We start from the raw sequence: 15,346 nt of genomic DNA on the forward strand, positions 1-15,346 counted from the left end.
AATATGTTCTCTGTGTGTATAAAGTATGGTTCACTCCTGTAAAATGAAATTGCTGGATTCAATCAGAGCAGTGCACCATTAGAATTATTTATAAGGAATTACTGTGTTTGACAGTAACAGCAGTGCAAGTCTGGAACTATATTCTGCAGTTTCCCACTTCTGTTTTAAAGCATATTTTAAACACTTTGGGGTTACTATAGAACTAAAACTCACAATTTGATATATTTATTTATATTTTTAAAGTATAATATGACCTCAGCTCAGTGGAGGAATACTGTATTATTCAGGTTTGTGTCAGTTTCATAACATTAAAATTTGGTTTTGTCAGTTTCTTAAAATTATGATCAGTGAGTGGTCTAGCAGTTTAAGGCAGTCATAACTTATGAGTAAAACGAGGCTCTGCAGGCACTGAAATGCTCAACTGAAATGCTTTTAGGGTCCACTTTATATGATTACTCACTTATGCCACAATAGATAAATCTTTGAAAACAAATGCTTTTAAATTTTAAGTTAAAAAGGAAAAAGCAGGTTCAGGTCACAAGAGTTTTAGAGTATGCCTTGTTACCAGCAGTAGTTCATATTAAAGTAAGCCAGGTTTTTGCCAAGATCAGTGTTTCCTCAAAATGAAGGTAGAAATAGACTTATAATAGTGTGCTCTTGTACCTCTACATAGGTTCTTAAATAATTTTGAGCAGTTACGCATTTATCTAGAGGAAGTCAACTGTGAATAAATGCATGTTTACCAAAATGATTGTTTTACAGTGCATTTAGTTCTGATATTTATTAAGTTGACATTTCACACAATAACTTTTAAATAGTTTGGAATTCTATATAGTTTAGACATCAGTCACATCTGAGATAAGTAAAGGAAAATGTGCAATATTTTTTATGTAGGTGAGCTAACACAGTGTACCTAATTGCAGAATTATCTGATTAATTTGTAATAGATAAGTTGTATAACATTTTCATATCTAAAGATGTTTTTTAGATCAATCTCAAGTGAAATAATATTTTCAGAATAAAATTCTACAGAAAAAGTCTACTGGCTATGATATGCACATTTTTAAGCAAGATATGAACTAGAGCCAAAAGTAGCATTTGACAGTTTGATTTACTCTGCCATAATATGCAAGCTTCTTATCTGTAGATATTTTTTAAAACATAGTCATGATGTATGTGATTATTAGTAAATACATCAGTATTATAATTAGATATTTGGGTTTTCAGTTTAGAGAATTCATCATTTCACTGACATTAATGGAGTATGTTTACCTTGAATGGTAAGATTTTATAAATAGGGCTTCCATGATTTGGGATATGAATGCTAAAACTTATACGTAAGTTAATTAGATGTGTAATTTGGTTATGAAGTCTTTTCTAAAATGATACCACCAGAAAATTAATAGATTAATTTTTTGAGACAATCATTGGTCTGGATTGGTTAATAAAAACTGTCTTAAGAGGTTTTCTTTTCAAATATTTCTAGTGTATTAATCATACTTGTTTTTGTGGAATGGGGGTAAACCACACCATTAAAAGAATAAAATGTAATTTGGAAAGAGGTAATTATAAGATTTGTTTCAGGCCCCAAAATATAAATAAAGATTGGTGTGGAATTTCAGTGTATATGTTTCCTGCCCTTGTAAAATGTCTTTTTAAAAAAGCATCTGTTTCTAATGGTATAACACAATAGGTGAATCTTTTTTTTAATGTCTGAGTTATTTTGTTTCTTCAAAGGAAGACATGAAGTATAAATAGTATTTTTAATTTATTGAAGTTTCTAAAATGTGCAAAGCATGGTTTAGTGGAAATAGTATTAGATTCATTGGATTGTCCTGCCTCTGCTGTTTGATATACTTTGGGCAAATCAGTTAATCACAGTGGAACTCAGTTTCTTCAGCTGTATAACGGTGGAATTAGATTATCTCTAAGGTCTTAAGTTCTTCAGTTTTAAGTAGAATTTGGTTGTAATGTCTAAACCTTATATGAGAAAATGGGCTTAAAATAACTTAATAGCCCTTAAAATAACTCATGTGTGATGAGTTACATTGATACCATGAAGGTTTACTAGGTGTCATCCATAGAGTTTTCCTATAAAAACACATAAATCTGCCACATTCTGATTGTGGTAATGTTAAGATAAAATTATCTTAAGTTACCAATTTATTGAATATATGGAATTTTGTAAATACAAAAATTTACCAGTTAAACCTAAGTGGATGTAGTAGTGTTATCATTTCAAAGAGGTAAAACTGTGTTAGCTATAAGGGAGCACTTAACCCTTAACTTTAATGAAAAAAGTTTATATAAAATTGAATTTCAAAGTATTAAATAGATATTTAGTTTTATAGCAAAATAAACTGTAGACTCTAACACGTTTATGGGTGAGACCATGGGGATGATCTGAGAAATATCTCACAACAGCCATACATCGCATTATAGCTGCTGTTCCTCCAGTACAACTTGGGTTTAAGTGTCATTGGAAGAGCCTTTTATTGATATTTGTAGAGAAAAGTACTGCAAGCTAGTTTTGCTTTTCTGAGCCAAACTAGTGGGTATTTAAGAGGCTTTTGTTTCCTATTGGTATTAAGGCAAATCACTGATTGCCTTTGTTGAACTGAAAATGTAGTGGAGAGGCTCTGAAGCCCAGTGAGGGGAATCATTCAGAGAAAGTACATGTAAATCAAGCTCTTAGAACTTTAATCATACTTGCACTTTGCTTTTTCCTGGGATCTGTCACTCCAGCAGATATAACACATGCTAAATGTTCTTTTGTGCAGAGCTTTCTGCCTTCAGTTGGAGAGATGGTCATGCATCTTGAGGAGCTCTGAAGACAACTTGAAAAATCTGCAACCACTCTTAGGAGGAGGTCAATATTTTACTAAGAAACCATAAGGGAAAGACCATTACTGAGCAGTAAATTTGACTAATTCAAAGAACCCTTTACCAGTCTGATCCTGCCTGTTAAAAATGTATGATTTTGTCTTTGATGTTGGACATTTATCATTGTTTGTACCCAAGGAAAGGCTGTTACACATTTAGAAGTAAAATGTTAGGTTGCCTGTTCTAACCCTTAAGTGAAGTTTGCCTAGCCTGAGTGATTAACAGTTTCCTGCTACGTAATGTGTGCCCTGTCGGGAACATTATCAGGTCACTCACAGAAAACAAACTTTCAATATAGACTTCTGGCCCTCTGACATTTGAGTGCCTTGAAATGGGAAACAATTCTCTTAGGGAAGAAGTGCTTCGGATCTTTTGTAATTATAAGTTTCGGTCAGTGTCTTACAGGAGTGTCCTTGGGAGACATCTGTTTAATATGAAATAATTAGAGCTATACAGGAATAAAAGCTAGATCACATAGCTTGAAGTATCATTACTGATGGCTACTTTGAGGTGGTCATACAGGAATAGGCATAATGGAGGATCTTGAAGTTAGTTTATGACAACAGAAACATTCTATAGTTTAACTGCATGCACAATTTGACATGTTGAGCGTTAAAAGTAACTACAGTCACACATCTGTAACACCCATCACTGCGACCATGATTAGTTTGGCTCTCGGAACCTTTCTGTTGGGGATCTTTTGCGGGAGGGACCGGAAGAGGTGGATCCTTTATGTCACGATGTGGGGAGGCCGCAAGCTGAGCTCCTCCGGGAGTCGATTTTTAGGAGCGCCTAGGTCGGCGTTCCGGGGCACACAGGCTGACTGTCCTCGATTAACGACGTCGGCGGGTGAGTGTGTGGGTGGGGGTCACTCGCACGCAGCCCACGGCGCGGGACGGCTGTTCTGCGCAGGCGCAGGCGCGGGCGGCGGGCTGTCTCGGGAATCCGCGCGGGGTCAGCCAAAGACCTGTACGTTAGGTCCTGGGCCTCGCTGTCCGTAGAACGCTCAGCCTGGGCTCTTACCGTCCCTTACCCAGAGGCTGGGAAAAATAGCTGAGGACTAGAGGTCCTGGCCGAGGAGAGCGCAGCCTGCGGGCCGCCGCCATGTATCCAGTGACCTTTGTCTTATTTTCGTTGAGCTCCTGCAGGAGCCGGCCGCCGCTGTGCCGGCTGGAGTCTCAAGGTCATGTGCCTTTTTCCTTTGCCCCGGCGGGAAAGGACACCAGCTGTCTCATAGTTATCGCCTTTTGTTTGTGTTTTGTTTGCATGTATCTTGCCATGTTTCAGAATTTAAGGCAGCAATATTATTTTTTGATGAATAGGTTAATTCAACACATTGTATTGGCAAATAAGATCAAGAAAGTAGCACACCGAACCTGATCCTTGTAGAAGACAGTTTGATTATTTAACTCCCAATATTAACCAGAACGTTAAGTTCATTTTTTACATGAAACTCATTTAACAAATACTGCTTGCCAGGCACTGGGAATTTTTAAAGAAGTGATACCTAAGGGCCCCTTTAAAAAAACGTCAGGATGGAACTAAGATCATCTTATAAAGAGCAAAAACTGGGAAACTTAAAGGCCTCCAATAGAATTGACAAGTTGTGGGAGTTCCCTGGTAGCCTAGTGGTTAGGCTCCCGGGATTTCACTGCGGTAGCTGGGGTTCAGTCCCTGGTAGAGGAACTGAGCTTACGCAAGCTGTGTGGCCTGGCCAAAAAAACAAAAACAAAAAAAGAATTGATAAGCTGTTACTCTCAATAGAGTGAAAAATAGTGCAGCCAATAAACATGATTTAAATCAATGTGTAGCCACATGGAAAATGATTAGATGTAGTGTTAAGAAGGTAAGTTACAGAAGACCTAAATAGACATTTCTCTGAGGAAGGCGTACAGATGGCCAACGGGCACGTGAAAAGATGCTCAATATTGCTAATTATTAGAGAAATGCAAATCTACAGTGCGTTATCACCTCACACCAGTCAGAATAGCCACCATTAAAAAGTCTACAAATAATGCTGGAGAGGGTGTGGAGAAAAGGAAGGCTCCTACACTCTTGGTGGGAATGTAAATTGGTGCAGCCACTATGAAGAACGGTATGGAGGTTCCTTAAAAAACTAAAAATAGAGCTACCATATGATCTTGCATTCCCATTCCTGGGTATATACCTGGAGAAAGCTCTAATTTCAAAAGATACATGCACCTCAGTGTTCATAGCAGCACTATTTACAATAGCCAAGACACGGAAGGAAACTAAGAGTCCTTTGACAGATGAATGGATATAGAAGATGTGGTATATATACACAATGGAATATTACTCAGCACAAAAAAGTGAAATAATGCCATTTGCAGCAACATGGATGGACCTAGAAATTATCATACTAAGTAAGTCAGACAGACAAATATCATATCGTTTATATGTGAAATCTAAAAAAATGATATAAACGAACTTATTTACGAAAACAGAAATAGACTCACAGACATAGAAAACAAACTTACGGTTACCAAAGGGGATAGTGGTGGTGGGGGGGAATAAATTGTGAGTTTGGTATTAACATATACACACTAATATCTATAAAATAACAAGAACCTACTGTATAGCACAGGGAACTCTATTCAATATCTTGTAATAACCTGTAATGGAAAAGAATCTGTCTGAATCACTTTTCGGTACACCTGAAACTAATGCAACATTGTAAATTAACTATACTTCAATTTTTAAAAAGGTAAAAAAAAACCTTACAAATCAGTTTGTATTATGAACTTGGAGATACATATTGAGAATAGAGATACATCAAAATTTTAACAGTGATTATCTGAGGTGGAGTTGGTGATCTATCATTTTATCATTCGTTATATACTTTTCATAATTTTTTTCAGTAAATATGTCTTATAATCAGAAATTTAGAAAAAATACAGTATAAATATTTCCAAATTTTGGAAGTGAACATAGAAGGAATAAATATTTGGGATGAGGGAAACTTCTTAAACAAGATATTTAGGGAGCTGTCTTGAAGTTGTCCAGTTTTAGAAGAAGTTGGAGTGGCCAAAGGACCAGCTTGAGTATCAATGAGGAGGTTTCTAGGAAACTGCGAGGTGTTCCTTGAAAAGTACAGTGTGGCTGGAGGGCTGGAAAAGAGGGCAGAGAATGGCCAGGGATAAGACAGAGTTTTTAGGCCATGACAACTACACGAAAGACCACGTACACCTCCTGGGATTGACTTTCTCTTCAAGACAGTGGGAAATTATGGAACGAACAACATACTCAGACTCGTTTTTTAGAAATAACACTTGGCAGCTGTGTAGACAGTGGGACGGAGGCAGACAAGACTAGGCTCAGGGAGGCCTTAGAGTAATCCAGACAATAAATGATGAATGCTGGAACCACGCCGTTGGCACGGTAGAGGGCTTGTTCACTGTCAGCGTGGTATCTGATAGGTGCTGCTAAATGACTTTTTGAATAAATTAGATGAAAATTTTCCCCATTCCTTTAAAATTTCAAATACCAGAATGATCACAGATTCGAGGTAAAGAAGGAATTGGTAGCATTCTATTAATACAAACTTGATTAGTTTCTCTCAGTTATGGTGAGGTAGATTTTAAGGCCCTTAAGAATTCTGGCCATACTGATGACTGAGGGACTAAATTTTCCAGAAATAGGGGAGGTGAGAGGGAGATTGGGGTCATCACTGACCAGAGAGCAAGGACTGTGTTGAAATCTTTGTGGCTCAATTTCATGATAATACCTTACACAGTTGACCCTTGAACAACACAAGTTTGAACTGCACCAGTCCTCTTAAATGTGGGGAGTTTTCTCCCAATAAATATGTACTACAGTACTACATTGCCTGAGGTTGGTTGAATCCAAGGACGTGGAGCAGCAGATGTGGAGGGCCGACTGCAAAGTTATACCTGGATTTTTGACTGCATGCGTGCCTTGGCGCTGCTAACCGCCACATTGTTCAAGGGTCAACTGTAAATCCTTATCTGTGTATCACAGTCTACATAATTCTCTGATATCTCATTTACCTACCTAAAGTCATAAGGGAGGTGATATTTGACCTGGGTCTTAAAAAATAACACAGATAGAAATGGTGGAAGAGAGAATAACTTGAGCTAAAGCCTAGAAGCACAAACTTTTTTTCTGAGGATGTTAAAATGAATTTTGGCCAGGCTGTGAGGTCCTATGAAACAAAACAAAATTTTAAAAACATAAAAAGCTCAGGAGAAAAATGTTCAGAGACTATGAAAAGACAAGACATGAAAAATAAATGACCATTTGTCTTAGTCCATTCCTACTGCTACAGCAAAATACCACAGGCTAGGTGGCTTATTAACAAGAAAAATTTATTTCTCACAGTCCTGGAGATTGCAGAGTCCAAGATTCGGTGTCTGGTGAGCGCTCACTCCCTGGTTCATAGGTGGAGCCTTTTTGCTCTCTGGGGTCTCTTTTTATAAGGGCACTAAACCCAATTATGAGGGTTCCACCCTCTCAAAGACCCCCGCCTCCTAATACCATCCCCTTGAGGGTCAGGATTTCAACATGTGAATTTGGGGGAGACACAAATATTCAGACCATAGCACCATTAAACTTAAAAAAAGACACTTAACCTCACTCATGATTAATTAAGATTATAGTGAGATACCATTTTCACCTATTGGATTAGCAAAGATAAAAAAAGTTTGATAATACACTGCATAGGTGACTATCAAAGTATTATCAGTGTGGGGAAACCAACACTAGAAACTCATAGTTTCTAGTGAGATTGCAAATTGGTTCAACGTCTAAGAAAGTAATTACAAATTTATAAATGCACATGCCAATTGACACAATTCTTGCGGTTTTACATACAGGTACTCTCAAAAAGAAATTACCTATGTAATTCAAGCTTATGTTTTCAGAATAGCAAAAGATTAGAAATAATTTAAATAAATGTACATTAATAGGGCACTGCTTAAGGCAGAAATAGAGACACATGTAGAGAACAAATGGCATTTACCAAGGGGGAAAATTGGCGGGGGGTGGTGGTGGTGGTGTGATGAATTGGGAGATTGGGATTGGCATGTACACACTGTTGTATATAAAAGGATGACTAATAAGAACCTGCTGTGTAAAAAATAAATAAAATTCAAAAAAAAAATAGGGCACTGCTTAAATAAATGATGAGTTACAGCCATACAATGGATTACCTTGCAAACCTAAAAAAAAGGAAGTTCTTTATGCTCTATTATGAAAAAAATCTCCAAGATACATTGATAGGTGGAAAGAGCAAGGTGCAGAACAATGAGTATACTGTGCTACATTTTGTATAAAATAAGAGAGAAATTGATACACAAAAATGAAATATGTATAAAATATCTGGAGGCTTACATGCAAATCTAGTAACATTGGTTGCTTGCAGAGAGGGAAGTTGGATACCTAGAGTCAGGGGGAGGAGAAGCACTTTGTAGTGTCCACTTTTATACTTTTTAACTAAAAATTTTTTATTTTGAAATAGACTCATAAGAAGGTGCAAAAATAATACAGAGAATTTCCATATGCCCTTCACCCAATTCCTCAGTGATAACATCTTACATAACCATAATACATTGTCAGAGTCAGGAAATTGACGTTAGTATGATACCATCAACTAAACTACAGTCCTTTGGATTTCACCACCTTTACATGCACTCATTGTGTGTGTGTGTGTGTGTGTGTGTGTGTTACCACACATAGAGATTTGTGTAATAACCACCACAATCAGGATATGGAACTGTTCCACAATCACAGCGAAACTCCTGGTAATACTCCTTTATAGTCAAATCTTACCACCAACCTTAAACCTTGATCTATTTTCCATTACATTATATTATTATTTCCATTATAATTTTGCCATTTCACAAGTGTTATGTAAGTGGAATCTTACAGTATATACCTTTTGAAAAAATGTTTCTGCACTCAACATAAATACCCTTGAAATCCATCCAAGATTTTGCATGTATCAGTAGTTCATTCCTCTTGATTTCTGAGTAGTATTTCATGATATGAATATGCCACAGTTGGTTTAACCATTCATCTATTGTAGGATATTTTGATTGATTCCAGTTTGGGGCTGTTATGGATAAAGTTGCTGTGAACGTTGATGTACAGGTTTTTGTGTGGATGTAAGTTTTCACTTCTCTGGGATAAATGCCCAGGAATGCACTTGCAAAGCTGCATGATAAATATATGTTTAACTTTATTAGAAACTGCTAAACTGCTTTTCATGGTGTCTGTACCATTTTACATTCCCACTAGCAATATATAAGAGATCTAGTTTTTTCATGTCTTGGTCCACACCTGGTAATATCAGGGATGGTTAAATTTTAGCCAATTTGATAGGTATGTAGTGGCTTTCATTTGCATTCCTCTAATGGCTACTGCTATTTAACATCTCTTCATGTGCTTATTTGCATCTGTATATCTTCTTTGATGAAATGTCTGTGTCTTTTTATAATACCCGCAGCCATTTTAAAATTGGATTGCTTATTTTGTTTTTCTGTGGGAGGTTTTTTGTTTTTCTGTTTCGTTTTACTGTTGAGTTTAAAGAGTATCTTTATATATTCCAGATACAAGTTCTTTATGGGATATATGTTTTACAAATATTTCCTCCCATTCTGTGACTTGACTTTTCTTTTCTTAACAAGATGTTTTGCTGAGCAAAAGTTTTAAACTTTGATTAAATCCAATTTAATCAATATTTTCTTTTATGGATTGTGATTTTGGTGTCAGATGTGAGAACTCTGTGTGTAACCCTAAATCAGGAAGAGCTTCTCCTATATTTTCTTCTAAAAGTTTTATAGTTTTCAATTTAGATCATTTTGAGTTCAGTTTTGTATAAGATGTGAGATTTCGGACAAAATTTTCTTTTTTGTCTATGACGTCTAATTGTTTTAACACCATTTACTGAAAAGACTATTCTTCCTCCTTTGAACTGCTTTTGCACCATTGTCAAAATATCTGTTGGGTGAATTTTTTTTTTTTTCCCTCTTGACACTCTTGTTGCATTGATATTTCAGTCTGTCTCTCCTCCAGTACCACACTGTCTTGATTACTGTAGCTCTATGATAAGTCTTAGAATTCGGTATTTGATTTCTGCAGTTTTATTCTCCTTTTTAACATTGTTTATTCTGTCTCTTTTGATAGAAATTGTTTCAAACATATAGATCAATTTGGGGAGGATTTATGTTGACTCTTCCAATCCATGAACACAGTATGTTTCATCATTTACTAGGTTGTCTTTGATTTCTTTCATCAGTGTTTTATATAAATTTTCAGCATACAGAATCTGAACATGTTTTGAGGGATTTATACAACAATGGAAATATTCTTTCTTAGACTGATTTTAAATAATAGAGCATTTTGAATTTTGCTTTCCAGTTGTTCATTGTTAATGTATAGAAATAATTGACTTTTTTGTGTGTTGAATTTGTAGTCTGTTACCTTGCTGAACCGACTTATTCCAGGAGCTTTTTATTTTTATTTTTTAAAGATTTCTTGGGATTTTATACATAGACAATCATATCTGCAAATAGGGACCGTTTAATTTCTTCCTTTCCATTCTGTATGCCTTTTATTTCCTTTTCTTGCCTTATTGTACTGGCTAAGATTTTTAGTAGCACATTGAATAGGAATCATGAGAATGGGCATTCTTGCCTTGTTCTTGATTTTAGGTGTAAAGTACTTAGTCTATCACCATTAAGTACTTTGTGAGCTATAGAATTTTTATGGGTGTTCTATCAGATTGAAGAATTTCTCTTTTATTCTTAGTTTGCTGAGAGTTTTTAGTCATAAGTGGGTGTGGAGTTTGTCAAATGTTTTGTCCACATTAATTAGTAAGCTATGTGTGTTCTTCTCTCAACTATTAATATGGTAGATTACACTGATTGATTTTCTACTCTTGAACTAGTGTTGCATAGCTAGAATAAATCCTACTTGGTTATGCTATATTTTTCCTTTTATATGTTGCTGGATTCTGTTTACTAATTATTGAGAATTTTTGTGTCTTTTCATGAGAGAAATTGGTCTGTGGTTTTCTTTGCTGTACCATCTTTGTCTGGTTTTTGTCTGGTTTTTGCTAGAGTAATTTGTCTTCTTGGTGGATTCTCTCTCTCTCTTTTTTTTTTAATTGAAGTATAGTTGATTTACATCTATATATGTAGATTTATATATAGATGTAAATCTATAGATTTACATCTGTATATGTAGGTTATTACATGTATATATAACCTATATATCCTGTATATAACGTATATATCCTTTATAGGTTATTACAAGATATTGAATATAGTTTCCTGTACTATATAGTAAATCCTTGCTGTTTTATCATAATGTAATGTCCCTGGTAGTTTTCTTTGCTCTAAGGTCTACTTTGTTTAAATGTTTATTGAACAACTGAATGTTCTGCAGCAGAGTAACTAGTTCATAAAGCAGATCCCTGTGTAAGTTGGAACATATAAACTGAATGACTGTTTATTTTAGGAGATATATATAAGTGCACATTTTTTTTCCTCTGTAAAATGTGTTGAGCATACATATAAATCCATTTCATGTAGCTAACATGAAAGTGACATAATTTGAGCTGGTTTTGATAAATAATCTCAAAATTAATATTACCCTAGCTTGTGGGAATTCCCTGGTGGTCCAGTGGTTAGGACTCTGCGCTGTCACTGCTAAGGGCCCGGGTTTGATCCCTGGTTGGGGAACTAAGATCCCACAAGGTGTGTGGTGTGGCAAAAAAAAAAAAAATTACTCTAGTTTAAAAGGTAATGTAGTTTTAATTTGAATATCATTTTTTAATAATTTTGTGCAGCATAATATGTATGTAAAAACAAATGGCATGAAAAACTTTACCATAGGCATTACTTATTTTTGATGATTATTATTTCAGAAATATGTGATTGGAGTTAGATGGCAGAATGCAAGATTTTTATTTTATAATTTAAAGTAAAATCCAAAATTAAGGGGAAAAAACCCTTTTGTTTATCAACTGTAATATAAGATTGCTGTATAAAATAGTTTCTTCAATTACATGCATATCAGGGATTCATACTGTGCAATGCTTTCTCTAGACATTTAATTTTCTTTTTTCAGCTTATTCAAAAAATCAGCTCAGTTGGACTCTACAAATTAAACCATCGGTTTTCAGTGAATACAGAAGCATGTGTTTCAAATCCTATAGCATGACTTTTGCCTGCCTGAATAGGATGAAAAGTTACAGGTAAGTTTATTCATTACTGTGGCAAATATTCACATAATTATGTGCAAGAATAGTTTCGTATTGATTGTGTTTAATAAACTTTGTCAGTATAGCTCATGTGGTTTGATTAAGGTAGCTTTTATTTATTTAAATATTCTTATTTTCCCAACAGCTTTTAAATTTGGGAAATTTCAAACCCAGAGAAAATCTGTAATATAGTATACATCAAGTGCATGCCTTTCATCCATATTTAGCGATAGCTTTTATTTTATTTTTTATATATATATATATTTTTGCAGTGCGCGGGCCTCTCACCGCTACGGCCTCTCCCGCTGCGGAGCACAGGCTCCGGACGCGCAGGCCCAGCGGCCATGGCTCACGGGCCCAGCTGCTCCGCGGCGGCACGTGGGATCTTCCCGGACCGGGGCACAAACCCGTGTCCCCTGCATCGGCAGGCAGACTCTCAACCACTGCACCACCAGGGAAGCCCCCGATAGCTTTTATTTTTAATGCAAGGCTATAGTACTCAGAGAACTACTTTTTACTTACTCATCCTTATGACAGGACACAAATAACACAGTGCTTAGATCATAAATGATTTGGGTGTAACATAAATATAAGGTGGTTAAGTATACATTCTAGATAGTAAGATTGAATCAAAGTAATATCTTTATGTATTCATGTATTAGAAACCAATTTCTAACTTCGTGAAAAATATTGCATTGGGTTAAGGTATAAGCTCTGTTTTCCAAGTGCATGCTCTGCTTCTCATAAATGAACTGGCTCTTTTAAGATTGGATGTCTGTAATATCATTCTTACTCAACTGAGCAACCACCTACTGTTAACTATTGTAAGTTAGTCCTTTTTTTTTTTTTTTTTTTGCGATAAGCAGGCCTCTCACTGTTGTGGCCTCTCCCATTGCGGAGCGCAGGCTGCGGACATACAGGCCCAGCGGCCATGGCTCACGGGCCCAGCCGTTCCGCGGCATGTGGGATCCTCCTAGACCGGGGCACGAACCCGTGTCCCCTGCATCGGCAGGCGGACTCTCAACCACTGCGCCACCAGGGAAGCCCAAGCTAGTCCTTTTTAAAAAAAATTTATTTAATTTATTTTTGGCTTCGTTGGGTCTTAGTTGTGCATGTGGGATCTTTTGTTGTGGCACACAGGCTTCTCTCTAGTTGTGGCGTGCAGATTTTCTTTTTCTCTCTAGTTGTGGCGTGCAGGCTTCAGAGCACGTGGGCTCTCTAGTTGAGGCGCGTGGGCTCAGTAGTTGTGGTGAGGGGGCTTTGTTGCCCCCTGGCATGTGGGATCTTAGTTCCCCAACCAGGGATTGAACCCGCGTCCCCTGTGTTGGAAGGCAGATTCTTTACCACTGGACCACCAGGGAAGTCCCTGTAAGTTAGTCCTTGATTACTGAGGCTTTGCATGAAGCATGAAAAAGAGGGTAATATTCATAAAATAATATTAAAGAAGAGTGATATTGAAATCTTAAAAGGATACTAAGTAATCAATATAGAATGTAGTCTATGTAGCTTAGAAAAACGTAGTAAAAATTTAAATGGCATTACCTATGCTAATGTAACAACCTATTCTCTTTTACCCAAGAATCTCTGAAGGATTTTCCTATCATGTACTTTGACATGGGACCTGGTGTAGTGTCTGTCTGATCCCCATTTAGTCCCTATTTGATTCCATTTGATTAAAAAATATATTTACGTGAATTATATGCTTTTCTGGGGCTTCTCCTTCAGATTATTTATTTGACAAATGTTTCCCGAGCACCAACTGTGTTTTAGGAACTGTGCTTGTCACTAGGAATAAAATGGTAAGCGAGACAGCTTATGTTCTAATGGAGAGACATGATCAACTAATCACATAGGCTCACAAAGAAGTACAGAGTTGTAGAGGAGTTAAAATAGGACAGTATTAGATGGCATTCCATTTAAACTAAGCTCTAAAGGATGAGAAGAAATTAATTAGGTGTGTAGAGGAGGGAGGGGGGAATGTGAGAACAATGTTCCAGGCAGAGGGAATGACATGTCCAAAGTATCTGGGGAATGAACAAGCATGGCCAATTCAAAGAACTTAAACAAGGCCCATGTGGCTGGAGTGGGGAGGATGAAGAGAGTAGTGGGAAGTGACTTTGGAGAGGGAAGAAACTTGGGACCAACTAATTCAGAATACTGTATGCTATGCTAAAGATTTTGGTCTTTTTCCCAATGTCACTGGAAAGCCATGGAAGCATTTTAAGTGGGAAAATAGCATGATCATATTTATATTTCAGAACAGTCACTCTGGGTGCATTGTGGGGAACAGATTAGAGGGGGATGAAGTCCTAAGCAGGCCAACTAATTAGAAGGCTAGGACAATAGTTCAGGCAAGAGATGACGGGAGCTTGGATTAGTATGTTCAAGCAGTAGAAATGGAGAGAAGGCTGAGGCATCTGAGTTCAAATCCTGGCTCCACCACTTAATCTCTCTGAGCCTTCCTTTTCTTGTCTGTGCACTAGAGATAATAATAGTACCTACCTTATGGAGTTGCTGAGGATTAAATAAGATGACATATGACATATAGAGATTTCTTAAACAAGCAGTACCTGGTATTTAGTAAGTATTCAGTAAATAGTTACTACTACTACCACTACTACGTGACCCAAAAGGCCAAGTTTTATAAAGTTTCATTTTTGTTGTAACTTACTTCGAAAGCAAATTAATTTGTTTCATCTGTGACTATATATATATACATATATATATATATATACACACACACACACATATACATATATATATATCTATTTATAAGCAATGTGATTATAAGAAAACTTGTTTTGAAGCATCAAAAATGAGCGATACATGTATTTAGAATCTAGTAAATTGCAAATTAGAATATCTTTCTACTTAATATATCCTATGTTACATTTTTTTAAATGGCAGTTTTTGCCTGCCTCTTCCTTCTGATCTCTTAGGCTCCCTTGGACAAGACCGTACAGTACTTCCCGGACCACTGTAGACAGCAGTGAGGTGAAGACCTTCCTGGCCTTGGCGCACAGGTGGTGGGACGAGCAAGGAGTATATGCACCTCTTCACTCTATGAATGACCTGAGGGTGCCGTTCATTAGGTAACATTACAGAAATTCTAGATCTTTTAAAATACAACTCTTTTCAATAATTCATTTTCTTTCGAGTTCATTTTTCTCTCGGTTTATGCCTAGGTTCAAAATGCTGCACTTTAACTTTGCTTTAGAA

At 36.5% G+C, this 15,346-nt stretch overlaps 1 protein-coding gene across 5 annotated transcripts in view; it reads left to right on the forward strand.

Moving 5' to 3' along the window:
- Positions 1-1,742: 1,742 nt before the first annotated feature.
- The window catches only part of COQ3 (coenzyme Q3, methyltransferase), a 29,219-nt gene continuing 15,615 nt past the window's right edge, over positions 1,743-15,346 (forward strand). For 3 of the 5 annotated variants that reach the window (XR_009543890.1, XM_060168197.1, XM_060168200.1), the window contains exons 1-3: positions 1,743-2,869; positions 11,995-12,121; positions 15,067-15,219. Coding sequence is in view for 4 of the 5 variants with exons in the window: in XM_060168197.1 (XP_060024180.1) it covers positions 2,758-2,869; positions 11,995-12,121; positions 15,067-15,219 (392 nt within the window). In the remaining variant the exon portion in view is untranslated. Of the gene's footprint in view, positions 2,870-3,616; positions 3,733-11,994; positions 12,122-15,066; positions 15,220-15,346 lie in introns of those variants that run through there. The other 2 variants (XM_060168196.1, XM_060168201.1) reach the window with 2 other exon arrangements.

This window comes from Lagenorhynchus albirostris, chromosome 12, assembly GCF_949774975.1.
Source record: "Lagenorhynchus albirostris chromosome 12, mLagAlb1.1, whole genome shotgun sequence".
In the NCBI taxonomy this organism is placed as follows: Eukaryota; Metazoa; Chordata; class Mammalia; order Artiodactyla; family Delphinidae; genus Lagenorhynchus; species Lagenorhynchus albirostris.